The sequence below is a fragment of the Oratosquilla oratoria genome, chromosome 16 (genome assembly GCF_046742065.1).
Source record: "Oratosquilla oratoria isolate Oo_2021 chromosome 16, ASM4674206v1, whole genome shotgun sequence".
Lineage (NCBI taxonomy): Eukaryota > Metazoa > Arthropoda > Malacostraca > Stomatopoda > Squillidae > Oratosquilla > Oratosquilla oratoria.
The window spans coordinates 651,861-673,359 of record NC_134792.1 but is presented as its reverse complement, the minus strand read 5'-3'; the positions used below and the strand labels follow the sequence as shown (position 1 = coordinate 673,359).

The window sequence follows — 21,499 nt, the reverse complement described above, 5'->3', positions numbered from 1 at the left end:
AATTCAGACAACATGAGACGCCTGTACTTGATGTTTACTCCTCGTGGATCGTCAGTTGCTTCACGCCATATTGAATGAGAGGTAGAAGGGAAGGCTGAAGAACAGCCAAAAAATCTTATAATATCCTCGCCATCAGGGGATCAAAAGGAACATGGAGAACTCTTACGGCATAGGGGTTCGTAACCGCTACGAACTTTTCTACGATGATGATGTAGACCCAATGGACATACTTAACCAACACCAAGAACAGAAAAAGGATAAGACTGCTGAGAAGGAAAACAAGGGGAAGGGCACAAAATCCAAGGGAACAGTTCTGAAGAAAACAACGAAAACTGAAACGACTGCTAAGATCACCGATAAGACGAACTCCTCTGGTAAGTAATATTATCTAAATTCTTATATGAAATGTGTGCCCTTGCACTTCAACTGAAATGTATTGAATAGTGTGATAAACAATTGGCCGCCATCGCACGTGCGCAACAACCCGCGCTTTGTCTGAGCGCGCGCCGATACGTAGTTGTACCTGGTCTTGCTGTAAATCTCCTTTCTAAACTATGTACAAACTATTAGCAAACGAAATTCATTGTCACAGCGCAATTGTACATGATAGTTCAAGACGTGATGGCTGTACAGTTTGGGTTTACGAAAGTGTGATTTGGGGAGAGGGAGGTATGAAGAGCTATATTTAGGTGTCATGCCGGTGCGAGTAGTACGGTATAAGGTTTTAGTAGTTATTTAATGTTAGCATACTTATTAGCCGAAATTGATAGAATCGGGCAATAGTTTTATAGGGCGGAAAGGAATCAAGGTGAAAAAGTTGTACCCGTTAACCTTTTCAGGTTACCTTCGATTGTTTATATCATTCCAGTTCAGTGATGTACTTTTTGGTTGTCCAATAGCAAGGTGTAATTTGTCGTATTATGCAATAGAAATTAAGATCACTTTACTGATGGAATTAGCAAAACTATTGAGGGAATGAGAGGTTTTCTTGTCCCCCATCCCTACACATATGACATAAGCTTCCAAAGCTTTAAGACTTTGTCTTATTGCTGTGATCTTGAAGAGCATTCCAGGGGGCAACATTGGGAGTAATTGTTGACGTATTGTTAAAATAGCTAGTGACTTTCGTGAATATAAGACCAACTTGAATGAACTTGCAAACATTCAACCTTCCATGAATTTATAAATAGGTATGACCCTTCACATGTGTGATGACCTGGACTTCATTGTACACTACCTGGGTCTGATACCATTTAGGAAAGGGTTGCTCATGTTCTATTTCAGTGCCATGCAAGCTTAGTTTTCAATTTTCTTTTTTTGCATTTGAAAAATATTTTTTGTTGAATGGTATGTTGGGCAGTAGTAATACAGGTGCATGCCCCACATAACCAAATTTGCTCATCCAATATACTTTAGTCTCAACCTCCCATACAAAGTTACTAAAGTCAATTGTGGTGCCAATATCTGTTGAAACGGATATTGTTAGTTTCTATTTTTATTTGATTTTTATTATATACTTAGCAAGTCTGGGCTGACGATCCCCAACTCCCACTGGAATGTGCAAATTTATTGGTTGACTATAAAAAGTGATGACAGTAAGGCAAATATACAATAATCAGATTAAATGGATTTTTTTTTCCATCCTAAGGGATATAAATGGTTCTGTTCAGATATTTTTAGTTAGGTTAGTGGGTAAAAAATTAAGTGCTCACCTAAATGATATCAATAGAAAATTAGATATTTATTTGGAAATTTAGTTGTGCATACCTACATGATTTAGCATTAGAAAGTTAAATGTTAATATTGTAAATAACAATACGTGAACATATGCAATTTTCTTTGCGGAAATAAACGAAACTTTCTACAAACAAAACTAATGAACGAAGCCGCAAGGATATGGTACAGACACCATGCCAGTTCAGTGACTATCAGACAATTGCTTTCAAGTTGTAGACCGGGTGTTCTCCAACTCCAGGTGATGTTAAGTGCTGTTACAAAGACAATAGGGCTTGCTTGGACTATATGAAAGAACATGGGGGTTCTGCCATCATCTAGATATAATATAATCAGGCTGTCGGCATCCATGATGATGACCCAGATGGTCTTTAGAATTTTAGGCACCAAATTACATTGGTTAGGTTAGGTTAGAATATACTAATTTATCATCCTTTCATTTCTTCGACCTCAGCACCTATCTAAACAAACATGGCATATTCAACTGCTCCGGCTTCATTTGTTAGAAGCTATATTTTAGCAACTTTAATGTTATTGGTTTCCGCCAAGAAAATTTGCATTGTTGATCTATTATACTTGATAAAATCAATGATTTTCCATTGCTATAGCGTGTAGGTGTGCACAACTAAAATTTTACCTTTATTTGTAAATCAAGATGCACCAAAAAAAATTCTTATTGGCGGGAACTAGAATAGGTAAATTATTAGTTTCGACCATGGGCGCAATAGAAAATTAATTAATTTTGTAAGTGTATCAATGTAATATGCAATTTTGTGAGCGGAAATATAAAAAAAAGGTGCTAAAACGGATTTCGTAAGTAACGAAGTTGTGTTGGATGAATGGTACGCCATGTTTGATAGATGCCTACGTTGAAGAAATGAAAGGATGATAAATTCGTCTAATATAAACTAAACTAACCTAACCTGTGTTTAAGAAATCATTACCTGCAAATTAAATGTCATCCGGCTCGTCCTCATCGTCGTCGTGAGAGACATTGGCGGGCTTTTCAACCACTCTCTCAGCTTGCGGGGTATACAAAGTTCTTGCAGCCTGAAGGAATGCATGTATCTCCGTTCCATAACATTCCTTCAAGAAAATGTACCTGGCGAGGTACTGTTGGAAGTATCGAGGCCGTCAGTTGACAGATGACAAGATGGCGTCCCAATCCTATGCTACTGACTTTGTTCATTAGCATATTTGCTTGTAGCAAGGTATTTTTTATTTTCATTTCCGCCCACAAAATTGCATATTACATTGATACATTTTAATTTACATAATTAATAATTAGTTTTCTATTGCTATATTACGCCCATGGTCGAAACTAATAAAATACCCTAAAATATTCTTAAAGTGAAAACTTGGACATTGGCAAGCTTTGAGAAACCTTGTTTTGGAAGACAAATTAATTGAAGTAAGTTGGTCTAGTCCAATCTCTACTATGCATTTCCCTAGAGGACATTGCCATAAATAGACAGAACACATTAAATCAGAATGCAACTTTTGCTATAGGCATAATGCATTCACTTTAATATTTTATGGGGAATCAGACACCATACATCAACAGGTTCTCAAGCAAATCCCCAGGGTTGCCATACAACAAGATGATACAAGTAGCAAAAAAGTAATGAGCCATCAAACTTTTACCATAAATTTTCTCAAGACAAGGATTGATATTATTTTAGTTGTGCACACCTATGCGATATAGCATTAGAAAACTAAATGTTAATGTTGTAAATTATAATACGTTGACATAATATGCGATTTCTTGGTGGAAATAAATAAAAAAATCTTGCTACAAGCAAATTCATTAACGAATGAAGCCGCTAGGATATGGTCTGGACGCCATGCCAGTCCAGTAGCTATCAGGTGTTCTCCAACTCTAGGCGACATAATAAACATTGTTACAAAGACAGTATGGCTTGGATTTTGAGAGTACATGGGGTTCTGCTGTCATCTGTTAATTGCCCGAGGTACAGTAATAATCAGGCTGTTGGCATTTGTGATGAAGACGACCTGGCTTATCTTTAGAATTTGAGGTACGGAGTTATTAAACATTGGTTAGGTTAGAAGACTACTAAGTATTTCAGCGGCTTTGACCCATCGTTTTTCGCTCATATTTCCGAAATAATCATTCACATCAGCATGGTATATTAGCACAGCCTAATTCACACCCGGCCATAATTTTTGACGTAGTGTATTCACAAGTGTATTTAATTACGGTGTTTACTCTTGATATTGTGTGTGTCGTAGCCGACACCCGTGAAGTAAATCGAACAAGTGAAGTTGGGATACACGAGGTAGTTTGTGATGATGTCACGACTTGTTCGATTTACTTCACGGGTGTCGGCTACGACACACTTAATATCAAGAGTAAACGCCGTAATTAAATACACTTGTAAATGCACTCTAACGTCAAAAATTATGGCTGGGTGTGAATTAGGTTGTGCTAATATATCATACTGATGATGTGAATGGTTATTTCGGAAATATGAGCGAAAGACGATGGGTCAAAGCCGCTGAAATACTTAGTAGTTTACTGTTCTTTCATTTCTTTGACTTCAATATCTATCAAAACAAACATGGTGTATCATTCAGCTGCCAGGATTTTATTAATTGTAAAATAGGTTTCAGCAGCTTTTTTGTTATTGATTTCCACCAAGAAAATCGCACATTACATTGACCTATTATAATTTAGAAAATTAATAAATAATTTTTATTATATCATGTAAGTGTGCACAATAAAAATTTTACCCAGGGATTTTGGTTATTGCATTTTGACTTCACAGCTGAGGTCATCAGGGTTGTCATAGGCAGGGATTATTATTATTGTACAGGACTAGACAGATGACAAACATAGTGTCTTGAAGCCTGTGTCTTTGCTCTGTTCAGTGGTGTGTAATTTTTGGCAAGGTTTTTAGGTATACCTGATGGGAAAAGTGCATACCTGTCAAGCTACTGTTGTCTTGCTGTAAGACTATGTATTAGAGACCATAAGTTTGTGTGTAAAATGGAAGTAAAGCAAGAGTTTTTTCAATATTTCAAAACATGGGGAATGGAAACTCAATGTAAATACATGGCACAGTGTGAACACATGAAAAACAGTACTTTGCAGGCAAAGGCTTAAGTGGCTTTTGAGTCTGGGAGCATATTACATATGAAATCGGTGAAGTGGTCAGCTGTTGTCGATACCAAATTGTTGCCAAAAACTGGTAAAGCAGGATTTCTGATTCTTTTCATTGTCATTCTTGTTGACTTGCTGAGGGAATTTATTTCAAATTGTTTAAAAAAAACTCGTACAATGCATGCTGAGAAAAGCACAAGATTTTCAACTTGTGTAAAAAAGTAATATTTGGACATCATAGAAATTATGCAAGACTTGGATTGGATTGATGGAGTTTATTTTACAAAATGAATATTTTGTTTAGATATATCATGTAGGTGTGCACTCTTAGTACCTACTAGTGTACTGGTATTGGAATTAATGATTTGCTGATTTGATTTGATTAGATTTAAAAAAAAAATGAGACATTCTGCCTTTGCCAAAAGATGGTCACATGATCTGCTTACTCTACCTCCAAGAATAAAATATTTATAGTATCAATAATGAAGTGGGATGAATGAGGTGTCAGTTGCTTAAAATTTCCCTTGCTTCAAATAACAGACAGACAGGTGCTGATATCCTTAATGTTCACTCGATCACCTTGGATCAAGAACAGACTTACTGAATCTTCACTTTGATAAGAGACGCTGGTAGGTGCTTTCAGTTGGCGTATTACATAGACCTAGATGGTATGCTAGGTGAATAGAAAAAAGAATTCTAGCAGTTTCTGTTTTCACATTGGCATTGGTTTGGATTTATTGGGAGTGAATTATATAAAGATACACTGCATAAAATTGAAAGGATAAAGTAAAGCATGCTAAACTTGTTACCATTGTGGTCCTCATAAAGAAAAAAAAAATTGCAGGAAGTAAGATAAACATCGGCAACATGTCACATAAAATAAGCCAGGTAATTTAAAATTATAAAAATTTGGTAACATCTTTATTGGTTTTTAATTATATCATTCTGAAATAGTTTCTTAGAAAAAGTTGGTGTAATAACCAAAAACCTTTTATTTACCAGATATACAAGGGGTTGCTAGCGATTTTTAGCATTTGAGCACTGGAATCATATTTAAATTATAAAATGTGAGATGTAAACAAATTGCTTGATGGGGCACATCTTGTTCACTGTCAGAGACTGATTCTGGAAGGAAAATGACAACTTGGAAATAGAGTAAATCTCTACCCTATTTATACCTACACATAGCCTCAAGACATGTTTCTGGGATGTTCCAGCTTTTATAATGTCCCATAAACAGGCCATAGTTATACATACATATACCAAAGGCTTTTTCCCCCTTACATGGGTAGCCAAAAAGAAAAAGGCATAGAAATCACTCCCACCCATTTCATTTCCCATATATTCCACTCCCCTCCACCCTCCCTCCTATCTTGGCACCTCCTGGATGTCGGGTCATCACTGCCCTGGGTCAGCAGTGTCGCAAGACAAGCAAGGCCGCTTCATAAATTCGGCGACCCCCCCTCCGTCCCCACATGCAGAAAAGGAAAAGACCGGGAGAAATCCCTTCGGGCTGCATAAAAAAAACTTTTCATACATACTTCCTCACCCCCCATCCCCATCCACTCCCCCTCATGCATCACAGCCTCATCTATACACAACCCTTCTCCATTCACCCCTATCTTCTGTCCTCTCCTGTCCTTCCTCCACAGACATTCCTCTCTTTTGTAAGTTATAGTTATGAAAACCTAAAATATAGATAAAAGAATTTGAGTTGGAATTTATAATTGTCAGGCTGGGTAAATTTTTAGTTGTACCTATGCAATATAACAATAGTAAATTATACATAAATGTAATGTGCAATTTTCTTGGCAGTGTTTTTGATGCAGAGGTTGAAGAAATGAAAGCATGATAACTTAGTCTAACCTAACATATACGGGGGTGGAAAGGGAGTTGGGAGATAGGGTTGATGAAAGAGTATTAGGATGGTTTGGACACATGGAAAGGATGAGTGAAGAAATATTAGTAAAATAGGTATGGAAGGCAGATGTGGAGGGAGTGAACATGAGGGGACGCCCTAGGATGAGGTGGATGGATGGGGTGAAGGGGGCTTTGGGGAAGAGGGGAATGTGTTGAGGAAGGAAGGGAGAGGACAGAAGACGGGTGATTGGAGAATGGTTGTATATGAATGCTGTGATGCACGAGGTGGAATGGGCGGGGATGGTGGGTGAGGTAGTACGTGTGAGCAAAATTTGATGCAGCTGGAAGGGATTTCTCCTTTCATGTATGGGGGGACGGAGAGAGGGTGTCGCCGATTTAATGAAGTGGCCTTGTTGTGGATGTGCTGTGTCTTGCGACACTGCTTCTGACCCAGGGCAGTGGACAGGGTGCAGGGATGATCCATCATCTGGGAGGTGCTAAGATAAGAGGGATGTGGAGTGTATTCAGGAATGGAATGGGTGGGAATGATTTTATGCCTTTCCTCTTTGGCTACCTCCCTTGTAAGGGGGAAAAAGCCGTGGTATATGTATGGGGGATTGGGACTAGGCATCCTTCTCCTTGTAGCCCCACAGGGGACATTCCTAAACGAAAAAGTAAAGGCATAAGAGGGTCTGGGAGTTTTCTGACCAGCACCCTAAGGTTTGGGTCTTAATGTGCGTGGATGTGGTACAGATGAGAGTAAAAGGGAAGAGATAGGTAGTATGTTTGTGAGAAGAAAGATGGATGTGTTGGCTTTGAGTGAATCTAAGTTGAAAGGGAAGGGTGAGTGTCAGTGGGAGGTTATCAGGAGTGAAAAGAGGGCGAGGTAGGGAAGGGGTGGCTATTCTAGTAAGTGAAGAGATAGGTAAACGTGTAGTGGAGTGGAAGGAGGTTTCCTCAAGGATAATGTGGATGAAGGTGAAACTGGGAAAGGAGATGTGGGTCTTTGTAAGTGCATATGGGCTGGGCAGTGAGAGGAGTGTAGAAGAAAGGGAGGCCTTTTGGATAGATTTAAATGAGTGCATAGAGGATTTATGGAGAAATGTCAATGTAATAGTACTGGTAGACCTTATGTTAGGGTAGGAAATGGTCCAATTGATGGTGTGGTTGGGAAATGTGGAGTTCCAGGAAAGTATCGTAGTGGAGAGTTGATGGTGGATATGTGTCTAGAGAGTTGATAATAGCAAATACAGTGTTTCGGAAGAAAGTCAAGCATAAGTACACATGGGAGAGGGTGGTGGATGGAAGGGTGGTAGATAGAGCGTTGATGGATTATGTAGTGGTAAATAGGATTATGATAGGAAGAGTTAAGGATGTATATTTGCTAAAGGGAGAGGGTGGGGGAATATCAGATAATTTTTTGGTGGAAGGTAAGTTGAGAGTGGAGGATAGATGGAGAAAGAGGAAAATGACAGGATTATGTAGTGGTAAATAGGATTATGATAGGAAGAGTTAAGGATGTATATTTGCTAAAGGGAGAGGGTGGGGGAATATCAGATAATTTTTTGGTGGAAGGTAAGTTGAGAGTGGAGGATAGATGGAGAAAGAGGAAAATGACAAGAGGTAGGGAGGTGCTTAGAGTGAACTCGTTAAATGAAGAGGAAAAGGAGAAGGAGTACAAGAAGAAGCTGAAGGAGGAGTGGGAGGGAGTGAAGGATAGATTAGATCTAGGTGTGGAGGAGGAATGGGGATGGTTCAAGGAGGGAGTCACAAAGTGTGCAAGGATGGTGTGTGGAACAAGGACTGGAGGAAATAGAAGGAAGGGTAGTGAATGGTGGAATGAGGAAACAAAGAAGGTTGTAGAAGAGAAGAAGTGAGCTTTCACAGATTGGTTACATAATAGGACGAGGTAGTCATATGAGAGGTACAAAGAAAAGAGAAGTAAAGCAAAAGGTAAAGGAGCCAAAGAGGAGAGCAGATGTGAATTGGGGTAAGCGTATGACAGAAAATTTTGAAAGTAATAAAAAGACGTTTTGGAAAGAAGTTAAGAGAGGAAGAGGAGGTGAATCAAGTGGAGAAGAAAAGGTTAAAGGTGCAGATGGAGAGATGATGGAAGAGAAGGCAGTAAGGGGAAGATGGGCAGAATATTTTAGGGAGTTGCCAAATGTGAATGAGGATAGGGAGGGAAAGATAGTTGCAGTGGGAAATGCTAAGAAAATGAGAGTGAGGAAAATGGAGGAGAAATAAGGAAGGATGAAGTGAAGGTAGTTGTTAAGATGATGAAAGCAGGTAAGGCACCTGGTCTGGATGGATGCCATGCAGAATGTTTAAAAAAAGGAGGTACAGTGATGGTGGACTGGTTGGTGAGGTTATTTAATGTTTGCTGGGGAGAGGGTAGAGTGCTGGAGGAGTGCCTGTATAGTTCCACTTTACAAGGGAAAAGGGGACAAGTGTGAATGTAGTAGTTTCAGAGGGATTAGCTTAAGTGTAGTTGGGAAGGCTTATGGGAGGATTAGGAGAGGAACAGTGGGAGTAATTGGTGAGGAACAGTGTGGATTTAGGACGGGTAGAGGTTGTGTAGATCAGATCTTTGTGGTAAGACAAATATGTGAGAGCCATAGGAAAAGGGAAGGATGTTTTTTGGGCTTTTATGGATCTGGAAAAGGCTTACAATAGGGTAGACAGAAAGGCACTGTGGGAGGTTTTGCAGATATATGGGATAGGAGGAAAGCTTCTAGGAGCCGTCAAGAGTTTTTATAAGAGTAGTAGAGCTTGTGTCAGGATTAGAAATGGAGAGAATGAGTGGTTCGAGGTAAAGGTGGGACTTCGTCAAGGATGCGTTTTTGTCCCCCTGGCTGTTCAACTTATACATGGATGGGGTAGTGCGAGAGGTAAATGCAAGGGTAGTGGGCAAGGGATTGGAGATGGTTAAAGAAAATGGAGAAAGTGGGAGGTGAGCCAGCTGTTGGTTGCGGACGACACTGTGCTTGTGGCAGGATTGGAGGAGGGATGGAGGAAGTTGGTGACAGAGTTTGGGAGAGTATGTGATAGAAAGCTATAGATAAATGTGGGTAAAAGTAAGGTGATGAGATGTACAAGGGGTGAAAGTGGCAGTAGACTGGAAGTGAGCATGAAGGGAGAGCGACTGGAAGAAGTGGATAGTTTAAGATACTTAGGTGCAAATGTGGGAGGAAAAGGTGGAGTGAAGGTGGAGGTAGAATGTAGATTGAGAGAAGCGAGTAAATGCCTTGGTGGATTGAAGAGTAATGAGGAATAGACATTTGGGAATGGATGCTAAGAGGAGACTGTATGAAGGAGTGATTGTGCAGCACTGTATGGGGCAGAAACATGGAACATAAGAGAGAAGGAGTTTGAGGGGTATGATGGGGGTTGCTAGGCTGGATAGAGTGAGAAATGAGGAGGTGAGGAGGAGAATAGGGGTGGAAAGGGAGTTGGGAGATAGGGTTGATGAAAGAGTATTAGGATGGTTTGGACACATGGAAAGACTGAGTGAAGAAAGACTAGTAAAAGGTATGGAAGGCAGATGAGGAGGGAGTGAACATGAGGGGACGTCCTAGGATGAGGTGGATGGATGGGGTGAAGGGGGCTTTGGGGAAGAGGGGAATGTCTGTTGAGGGTGAATGGAGAATGGTTGTATATGGATGATGATGTGATGCATGAGGTGGAATGGGCGGTGAGGTAGTATGTGTGAGCAAAATTTGACGCAGCCAGAAGGGATTTCTCCCCGTCTTCTCCTTTTATGCATGGGGGGGAACGGAGAGGGGGGGTCGCCGATTTAATGAAGCGGCGTTGCTGTGGATGTGCTGTGTCTTGCGACACTGCTTCTGACCCAGGGCAGTGGACAAGGTGCAGGGATGGCCCGTCATCCAGGAGGTGCTAAGATAAGAGGGAGGTGGAGGGGTGGGGAGTGTTTTCAGGGATGGAATGGGTGAGAGTGATTTTATGCCTTTTCCTTTTTGGCTACCTCCCTTGTAAGGGGGAAAAAGCCTTGGTATATGTATGTATGTAACCTATATTTAGTAATTCAGTACCTCAAATTCTAAAGATCATCCAAGTCATCATCATGGATGCTGACAGCCTGATTATTATTATACCTCGAGCAATTAGCAGATGATGGCAGAACCCAGTGTTCTCTCATAAACACCAAGGAAGCCCCATTGTCTTTGTAACAGCTTATTTTTAAAGTCTCCTGTAGTTGGCGAATACCTGGTCCACAACGTGAAGCCATCGTCTGACATTGACTGGACTGGACAGATGAGCATGGGATCCAAACTGTATCCTAGTGGCTTCATTCATTAGTAGATATGCTTGTAGCAATTTTTTTTTTCCTCCCCTGCCAAGAAAATAACTATGTTAATATATTATAATTTACAAAATTAATATTTAATATTTTAATGGTATATTGCATAGGTTTGCACAATTAAAATATCCCAGGCTGAGCAGGAATTGCCTGTATTTTGAGTGGATCTGTTGAAACGTTCAAAATACCTGAGTTGTTACCTAAAACACCAAGAAAATGCTGTTATGGGTGTTTGTATGATTCAGGGCAGTTTTCAAAATATGTCCATTTCAGTTGATTTTAAATATACCATACCAAAGGCTTTTTCCCCCTTGTAAGGGAGGTAGCCAAAAAGAAAAAGGCATAAAAACCATTCCCACCCATACCATCCCTAAATACACTCCACTCCCCTCCACCCTCTAACTACCCTCTTATCTTGGCACCTCTTGACACATTGAGCATGTGTGACGTACCATCACGTGCCTCTTTAACTGAAACGCTCGGAGTGCTTTTTGTCACGAGCGACTGTCATTGATCATAACTTTGGAAGGACACATAATCTTTCTCACTTGGTTGGAGTCAATCCCATCATTACAAGTGCACTTGAGGAACAAGACAAAGACACAGAACGGAAAGGGACACCAAAGACCAGAAAGAAGAAGAGAAAACTATCGTTCAGCTCCGATTTCCACCCAGGAGCTTTCTAGTAAGCGAACCTGGCGACAATGAGGGAGGTGGTGCCTCCTGAAACCCTCGCCTTCTGAGCTGCTAATACCTCCTAAAAGGGGGGACCAGGTACCAGCTACACTTTATAACATTAGAATGCATGAAGATGGCGCAGAGAAAAAAAATCTAAATGAAATATATAAAAAATTCAGGGAAATGTATTTTGAACTTCAAAGCTCAATATCTCAAAACTACACTTTTCTCTACATTTTTTCTATCTTCTCCATAACAACTTGGCCAATTTTAATGGGGTTTGGATCATTTGAAAGCTGAATAGATTTGTAATTTTTTTATCATGTTTTTTCATTTTTAGTGATAGAAGTCTATATATTGTATTTTATGTAAAAAAATTCCTAAACTAAGAGGGAATTCCAAAAACTGTACGATAATTATTTAGGTATTGCCATAGAGCATTTGTGGTATTTTTTTCTGAATGCTCAGTCAATGGATAATGACTTGTGGCCTTCCCAGTTTCTATTGCCAATTACCTGGAAAACTTGTTCTGCTAGAGGACTGGGGCAATGGGTTGATTGATGATTGGAATGACCTCAGATTTATGAAGAGATGTATTGACCATACAGGACTACTCGCTGGATGTTCTCTAAACTATAGATTGTGAATATATGAAGGACTCTTTTGATGGGGGAGGGGGGCGGATGTCATGGTAGAGTAAATCAATTTGCTTTGGGTCTTGCATGGATGTGGTACAGATGAGAGTAAAAGGGAAGAGATAGGCAGTATGGGAATTTGACTCATACTCTAGTGGTTAATGACTTGTGGCCTTCCCAGTTTCTATTGCCAATTACCTGGAAAACTTGTTCTGCTAGAGGACTGGGGCAATGGGTTGATTGATGATTGGAATGACCTCAAATTTATGAAGAGATGTATTGACCATACAGAACTACTTGCTGGATGTTCTCTAAACTGTAGATTGTGAATATATGAAGGACTCTTTGATGTGGGGGGGGGATGTAATGGCAGAGTAAATAAATTTGCTTGGGGTCATGCTGTGGCAGCACTGCTTGTCTGTATTACCTCAGCCCAAGTGTACCATGGGGATAGGAATGACCCTTTATCCTCAAGTTGCAAAGCTGATATTATGTGTGCATTGACTTTGGAAGCCTCAGAAAAGGGGGCAAAGAGGCTATAGGAAATGTGTACTAATACTACATTTAAATTTTTTTCTAATCTAGGTGTCCAGACACGTACTCCTCGCAGCACTGAAGGAAGGACTCGTTTCTCAGACCGTGAAGAACGAAACAACAGACGTAACCGGCCAGAAGGAGAGGGTCCCAAGGATGGTGGTCCGCCAGCGCGGTAAGACCGTTTGAACTGTTACAGTCACACAAAACCTCTGATACTTCTTCACTCACTGAGGAGTGCAGACCCACGTTTTAACCATAGCAGGCCCCCATAAATCAATCCTTTGCAGTGCAAGTCACATCCTGTTTGTTTTCATGCTCTACTGGTAAGGTATAGGAATATCTTGCTGGATTGCTTCTGACCCAGGCAATACATGGGGTACAGTGGCCCTTCATCCACAAGAAGCTAAGAGATTTTTTAAAAGAAACAAATAGATGGAGGGTGGGTGTTTGCATTGACTGGTAACCTCCCATTTGAAGGGAAAGAAGCTGTTTTAGTATATTAATTGTGTGTCAGGTTAGGCAACTGTCCTATTAGTACAATGTAACCCAGTGTCACCATCAACATGGTAGGATTGTTGGCAATTAAATTGGTTCCCCCACTGGTCACCCATGAGATAGAAATGCATGTTGGTTGTTCAGATGGTGGGGGAATAATAATAATAAATAGATTGAATAGAAAATAGATCGGAAAGGCAGAGGAACTCTTGAACCAATGCCCATCCAACTCCATTATGGATCAGAAACCCACATATTTGCCATGGGTAGCATCCTTGCAGGGACTGGAAATGGGAGTCCTGGAGTCCTGGAAGTTGAACAATGTCCCAGTGTGGTGATTGCAATGAGGAGTCACCCTTGGACAAGCAACATGCCTGTTTGGTCCTATTATTCAGGCCAGACGAGGTGGCCCCTCTTGGCTCGGAGGCAAATTGCCTGGGCTGCACGACATGAATCTATGGATTAGGCCACCCTGAGTCGAGCAACTACTGCATGGATGCCATGCAGTCTGCAACTGTATTACCCCAGGTGTGAAGGTGGTGGGTACTTGTATACTCCCATGACCCCTGGGGCTATAGGGTTAATGTGTATCCACAAATGTATACCCTCCCTGGGCTTCATGGTGGGCAGGGGCATGGAAGAGCAAATTATGCACGAGTGTATTGCAATCATAAGTGGCGCGTTTTGTGGGGTGAGAATTCAGCAAGACCACTATGCTGGGGGTTGGGTTGCAAATGGAACACAAGCACATCTAGCCAAGCCTAAGGTAAGCCTCTGGAGGGATTAGTGTATGCCTGGAATAATCTTACTCCAATGAAAAGACCAGGCAGTAGCTAGATCAGTAATGAGAGCCACACTGATGGTGCCCACTTTTCAGGAGTGTCTCTAGGGAAATAACACTACAGCATGCTGTTATTAAGGTTACCACTTTTCTCCATTTTCTTTAAACATCTCCAATCCCTGACCCACAATCCTTACATTTACCTCTTGCACCACCCCATCCATATATAAGTTGAACAGCCAGGGTGACATAACACATCCCAGATGAAGTCCCACCTTTACCTCGAACCACTCGCTCTCTCCATTTCTAATTCTGATACACGCTCTACAACTCGCATAAAAACTCTTGACAGCTCCTAAAAGATTTCCTCCTATCCCATATATCTGCAAAACCTCCCACAGTGCCTACCTGTCTACCTCGTCATAAGCCTTTTCCAGATCCATAAAAGCCTAAAAAACATCCTTACCCTTTCCTATAGCTTTCTTGCATATCTTACCACAAAAATGTGATCCTCGCAATCTCTACCTGTCCTAAATCCACACTGTTCCTCACCAATTACTCCCTTTGTTCCTCTCCTAATTCTCTGAAATAAGATAATCCCTCTGAAACTACTACACTCACTTGTCCCCTTTTCCCTTGTAGAGTGGAACTATACAGGCACTCCTTCAGTCCTCCGGCACTCTACACACTCTCCAGCAAACATTAGATAACCTCACCAGCCAGTCCACCATCACTGTACCTCCATTTTTTAGACATTCTGCATGGCATCAATCCAGATCAGGTGCCATACCTGCTCTCATCATCTTAACAACTGCCTTCACTTCATCCTTCCTTATTTCTCCTCCATTTTCCTCACTCACCAAGGTCATTTTCTTATCACTTCCTTATTTAGGGCCTATTCTTGCGTGAGCCATTTAAAGTGACACTCCTCCCGGGCCCTGTAAACTCAAACTCCCATTACACTGGGGAAGAAAAAGTTCATATTTTGCTTTAAGGATGATTTTATGCCCATATGTAAAAGTCGATTTTTGGATTAAAATTTCATGATTCTAGGTGTTCAGTCTCCTTTTAACCCCTTCCATACGGTGCCGCACCCGTAGGCGTCATGAGGAGCAAGTGGATTCGCGACGCTGCCATATCGGCGTCTTGATTATATTTATTGTAGTCGCCCCTGTGTTTTTACATTCTTCCAAATGTGCCCTGAATCCCATTCTCTGTGGTTTTCAAAATTCGCAGGTGAAAGAGAACGATCGATATAAGCGGTGACTATATTTTATGATGCGAGTATTATTACGACACGTCGTACGGCTGGCATTGGCTGCTGCCCGCGAGATTTAAGTCCGGAGTGAAGTGGTTAAGGGGGCCGTCGCAATAAATTTCCGAAAAAAATCCAAATATTCGAGAAAGAAAATTCCGTCATCTAGTGGCCTTTGGCAAGCCAGTTCTGAAATATTTCAGCAAAATACAAAAAAATAAAGGAGTTATGGCTATTTTTCTGACCCCCCCCCCTTCCCAGTACACCGCTGCACATATGTTCGACTAAGTTTCATCGCAATAAAAATGGCACAAATGCTATGTATTTTGTTATTCACTAGTATAGACTAGCTGGAAACATGTCCTACACAGGGATCAGTTCGCTCGTTAGTGAAATGAGCGAATTATTGTGAGTAGGGGGAGAAAGCGAATTGTCGCTCCTTGGAGAACTTTTATTTAATTTTATTTGAAGCTATAATCATTTCAAGAATGCCTAAACAATCGAAGAAGAAACGTGTGTTTCATGAAAGCTAAGAAACTGAATCAAATTATGGAGAAAGAGTGTATTTCTGCCTCGGTTATTACTGGAGATGACTCATAGCAGTGTGGCTGGGCGCACATGTGCTCGCTAAAGCTGATTGCGCGTTTATCCCACTCCTGTACCCTTCCTATCCTCGTTTCTCAAATGACGTCCCGGCAAACATTGAGCATGCGTGACGTACCATCACGTGCCTCCTCAAATAAAACGCTCAAAGTGCATTTCGTCATTGATCATAACTTTGGAAGGCCACATAATCTTCTTTCTCACTTGGAGTCAATCCCATCATCTTCTTTCTCACTTGGTTGGAGTCAATCCCATCATTACAAAAGCACTTGAGGAACAAGACAAAGACACAGAACGGAAAGGGAACCAAAGACCAGAAAGAGGAAGAGAGAACTTTCGTTCAGCTCCGATTTCCAGCCGAGAGCTTTCTAGTAAGCGAACCTGGCGACAATGAGGGAGGTGGCGCCTCCTCCTGAAACTCTCAGCTTCTCAACTCCTAATACCTCGTAAAAAGGGGGACCAGGTACCAGCTATACTTTATAATAACATGTGAATGATATAGAATGCATGAAGATTGTCGCAGAGAAAAAAATCTAAATGAAATATATAAAAAAATGCAGGGAAAGGTATTTTGAACTTCAAAGCTCAATATCTCAAAACTACCCTTTTCTCTACATTTTTTCTATCTCCTTTGTAACTACTGGTCCGATTTTAATGGGGGTTGGATAATTTGAAATCTGAATAAATTTGCAAACTTTTTATTTTATTTATTTATTATTATTTTTTTTTTTATAGAAGTCGATATATTGCATTAAAAAAACACGACACTTTAAAAAAATTCTTTCTCCTAAACTAAGAGGAAATTCTAAAAACCTTACGATGATTTTTTAGGTATTGCTATAGAGCATTTGTGGTATTTTTTCAGCATGCTCAGTCAATGGATAAATGAGATAGAAAATTTGTAATTGGTCAAAAAACTATATATTTTTTTAATAACTTCATTGTTTTTTAACCAAATGATATGAAAATTGGTGGTGAACATCTCGGTATATGTATATATAACATTAAAAATTCGCGAAATTCCGATCATAATTGACGAAGTTTGTTTTCGAGCGCGACGGCCCCCTTAAATTGTGTGTGTAATGAAAAATTATGTCCAGATTTTTTATGTACTTTGTAGAATTTATTGGATACTTAATAGCACATTAATCTTGCAGATTTGAAGGTGAAGGTGGCAGAGGCCGAGGACGTGGCATGGGTCGTGGTAGAGGTCGCGGTGGAAGAGGACGTGGTGGCAGTGGTGGTATTGGAGGACCTGACGGTAGAGGGAAAAGAGAATACGATAGGCAAAGTGGAATGGTGACCAGTGGAGTGAAGCCTGTGGACAAGCGAGAAGGATCAGGATCATACAACTGGGGATCAGACAAGGATCAAATTGAGCAGCAGTTGAATGCTGAACAGTCGACTGAATTGGACACGTCAGCAGAAAATGTTGAGAAGGTAACTAAAGTATATAGTATTTTACACCTTGCATTAGTCTTTTGGTAATGTGTATTTCTACATAGTTACTTGATTAGTCTCCCAATTGCTTTAATTGAACGAAACTTCAAATTTGTACATTCCAAAACCTACACTATTCCACCTCAATTACTCCCCCTTATTATCCTAACAACCATACACCTTCCTTATTTCATGAAGACTTCTTTAAAAACTACTATGTTCATACTGAGTGTAGTAGTTTCAGAAGGATCAGCTTCTTGAGTGTAGTTGGGAAGGCTTATGGGAGGATCTTGAGAGGATTAGTAGAGGAACAGTGTGGTTTTAGGACAGGTGGGGTTGTGTAGATCAGATTTTTGTGGTAAGACGTATGTGAGAAAGCTAGAGGAAAAGGTAAGGATGTTTTTTTGGGCTTTTATGGATTTGAAAAAGGCTTATGACAGGGTAGACAGGAAGGCACTGTGGGAGGTACTGCATGGATGGGGTGATGCAAGAGGTGAATGGAAGGGTAGGCGGTTGGAGATGGTTAGAGAAAATGGAGAAAAGTGGGGTAATAAGCCAGTTGTTGTTTGCTGATGACACTGTGCTTGTAGCAGAATCAGAGGCAGGATTGAGGAAGTTAGTGACACTTTGAGGTGTGTGAAAGAAGGAAGCTGAAGATAAATGTAGGCAAAGGTAAGGTGATGAGATGTATAAGGGGAGAGAGTGACAGCAGGCTGGAAGTGAGCATTAAGGGAGAGAGACTGGAGGAAGTGGGCTCAAGCTCCACTACCAAAACTTTCCTCCCTCCCACTGACAAAATGCAATCGATCAAAGTCCTAATGGGTAACAAATCCACAATCACAATAGTCAGCCTGTACACTCCCACCCCCAGTAATTGCCCTTCCCGACAACTTCAAGACTATCAAGCAACTTGCCCTCATCCCCAACCTTATTCTGGATGGCAACTTTAAAACCAAGTTGTCAGCCTGGTATATCCACAATCCCAGTCACAGACATGAACAACATCCATAAATACGCACACTTGTCCCCATCAATCCTCTCCACCCCCTCCTCTCCTGACATCGCCTTTATTTCCACATGTTGTTTAACAAGTAACCTTATTTTAGGTGGAGCTCTTGGGTCTGGTCATCTTCCATTCTACACCACCAAAACACTATTACTTCAAGACACTTGGCACACCAATCACAGACGTACACTGCTGTGCACACCTGCAGTACAACCATACAAAATGCAGACAAGAAATACATCCCCAGAGGCAACAGAATCACACAACACAAACTTCACACCAGAAATTCAGGGCCTACAAACACCGCAACACACTCAAACGCACCATCCTCACTCCAATCTCTAACATAAGACCAAATGACCTTTAACACTGAGATCAACAATACATGAACACAAACACTGAATTGGCAAACATTTGTCAACACAAACATTAAAATCACTACAAGTCACCTTACCCTCAAATAAATAAGTTAGCACTTGTAAATAATTTTGCATAGACAATCCCTGACATTATCCAACGTAAGACTTTCCATAGACTTGGACTATGCACACTTCATGGACAGCCAGATGAAGTACGAGGGGGTGCTGAAAAGTTCCTGGCTTTTGGGTAAAAGAAAATACAGGAAGATCAGTTAATTATGATTTTATTCAACATTCCCCTCTCAGATTCACACTTATTACAACAGCCCAAAACGTCTCCTGTCGGGATGCTCTGCCTTTGTAATCCTTTGTAAAAAGAGATTAAAAGACATACCCATGGACAACCCATTTTGTGAGTCTCAAGTCAAATTAAGTCCCTCAATGTGATCTCCCATTGTATTAGCTCGTATAGATTCATATATTTTACCTATAACTGATGTCAAACCGATTTGCCTGTAGTTGAATATGATATGGTTCAACATCACACACACACACCCTATTGGGAGGCTAGGATGGTGTCCCTCACTGAGGGCTTTGTAGTGTGGAAATTAATGAACCATGCCCTTGGTTCAACTTTGCTGATGGCAGGATTCGAACCGCGCTCATCTCGACCTTCACCACAAGTAACGACGCCCTAACCCGTTTTTGAGAACCAGAATAACATTTGCTTATCCCTGGCAACGGGCACAAAACCAGTATCTACAGACTTAATGAATTCTGTTAACTGTTCAGTTATCTTGAGTAGACATTACAATATTGTCCCGGACCACAAGCATACAAGTGCTTGAGGTTATGGATTATGAGGGGGGAGCTGAAAAGATCCTGGCTTTAAGGGTATCGTGAAAGGGTAGAGCTGTTACTTTTACAGGGGAGGTAGGACAACTACTTAGGAGGATAGGCAAAAAAAGCATGATGGTATTCATCTTTTTCTACTTAACCCTTCGATACGATGACGCCTACGTAGGCGTCGTGAGGAGCAAGTGGGTACGCGAGGATGCCGATGTCGGCGTCTTGATTAAATATACTGGAGTCCCTCAAATAACAAGGATTTGAATAACGCGGACTCAATCATACGCCGATTTTATTTCAAAACCATCTCAAATGTAGAGAACCATTTTAAAATTTGCGCCGAGTCGGGCACGCATACGCACACACGCAGCAACATCGCAAACATTTGTGGTGACTGCTTTCTATTTTACCATATACAGTCGGTCCTCATATAACGCGGTCATTATGTACACTGGGAACTGCTCAAACAAGGGTGTGGGGCGAGGGAATAGCCGTGGGTGGCTGCCTGCGGTTACGTGTCAACCTCCGGGTACTGATGCAGGAAGGAAGAGAGGGGGAGTAGGGGGGTAGCCAACAAAGTTTAGCTTGTCGCTTCCACCACCTGCGCCGTGCTGTCATGAAATTGTACCGCCCTAATCTGTTGAAGTGTAATGTTGCTTTCGTTTGGAACACAACTAATAAGTCTGATAATGACTGGGCTTGTCGTGTCTTAATTTCTCTTATGAGGTTCTTGTTGTTACTGGCGGTGGTGGTTTGGTTGATCAAAAACAGACATATACACGTAGACACGTGTTAGACAACCAGTGTATGTTGTGAATGCGTGTGCGTGTACACACAAATATGAATGCAGACACGCACATACATGTTTACTTGTACATGTGAACACACACATACACACATGCCACACACACATACATACGCCACATACACACACATATGTATATACACCACATACACATGCATATACGCCACATACACGTATATACGCACAAACACACACATACACGCGCACGCACACACACGTACGGTTCTCGGTATTTAATATGGAAAGTCAGCATATGCGGATTTGGTCATACGCTGTAATTTCAGGAACCTAACCCCTGCGTTATTTGAGGGACTCCAGTATTGTAGTTGTACCTGCATGACCCCCATACTCTGTAAACTGGCTTCATCATATTTTCTATGGTTATCAAAATTTACGGGTGAAAGAGAACGAGCAATACTGTGGTAACTTTATTTTTTTATAATGCGAGTATTATGATGCAACATCACACATCTGGCAGCTAATGCTGCCCGTGAGATTTTGGCTCGGAGTGAAGGGGTTAAGATAACAGCAAGTAGTTAACAGAATTTAGTCTGTAGGTATTGGTTTTGTGCCTGTTGCCAGGGATAAGCAAATGTTCTCAGAAATGGGTTAGGGTGTTGTTACTTTTGGCAAAGGTCGAGGTGAGGGGGGTTTGAATCCTGCCACCGGTGAAGTTGAACCAAGGGCATGGTTTATTAAATTCCATGCTACTAAGCCCTCTGTGAGGGGTACCATCCTAGCCGATAGGGGTGTGTGTGTGATGTTAAACCATCATATTCAACTACAGGCTCCTAATCTCAGTGAGACACACCACACCCTTCAAATCATACAAAACAAAGCCCTAAAAACAATTACAGGCTGCACAAATACAACACCTACAGACCATTTACACCATGAAACAAAAGTCCTCAAAGTCGAGGACCACCTCGACATGAGAGGCACACAAACACTTGCCGCAGCCACCACAAACACATCACACCCGCTACACTACATAGCAGAACACCCACACACACCAAGAAA

General features: G+C 41.1%; 1 protein-coding gene across 2 annotated transcripts in view; it reads left to right on the top strand.

Moving 5' to 3' along the window:
• The first annotated feature begins 45 nt into the window (after positions 1-45).
• LOC143033808 (intracellular hyaluronan-binding protein 4.S-like) overlaps positions 46-21,499 on the top strand; it is a 28,856-nt gene continuing 7,402 nt past the window's right edge. Inside the window, exons 1-3 of one of the 2 annotated variants that reach the window (XM_076199304.1) lie at positions 46-374; positions 12,935-13,058; positions 17,178-17,460. In XM_076199304.1, coding sequence (XP_076055419.1) covers positions 152-374; positions 12,935-13,058; positions 17,178-17,460 — 630 coding nt within the window. In that variant the 5' untranslated portion in view covers positions 46-151. The remainder of the gene's footprint in view (positions 375-12,934; positions 13,059-17,177; positions 17,461-21,499) is intronic. The other variant, XM_076199303.1, reaches the window with a different exon arrangement.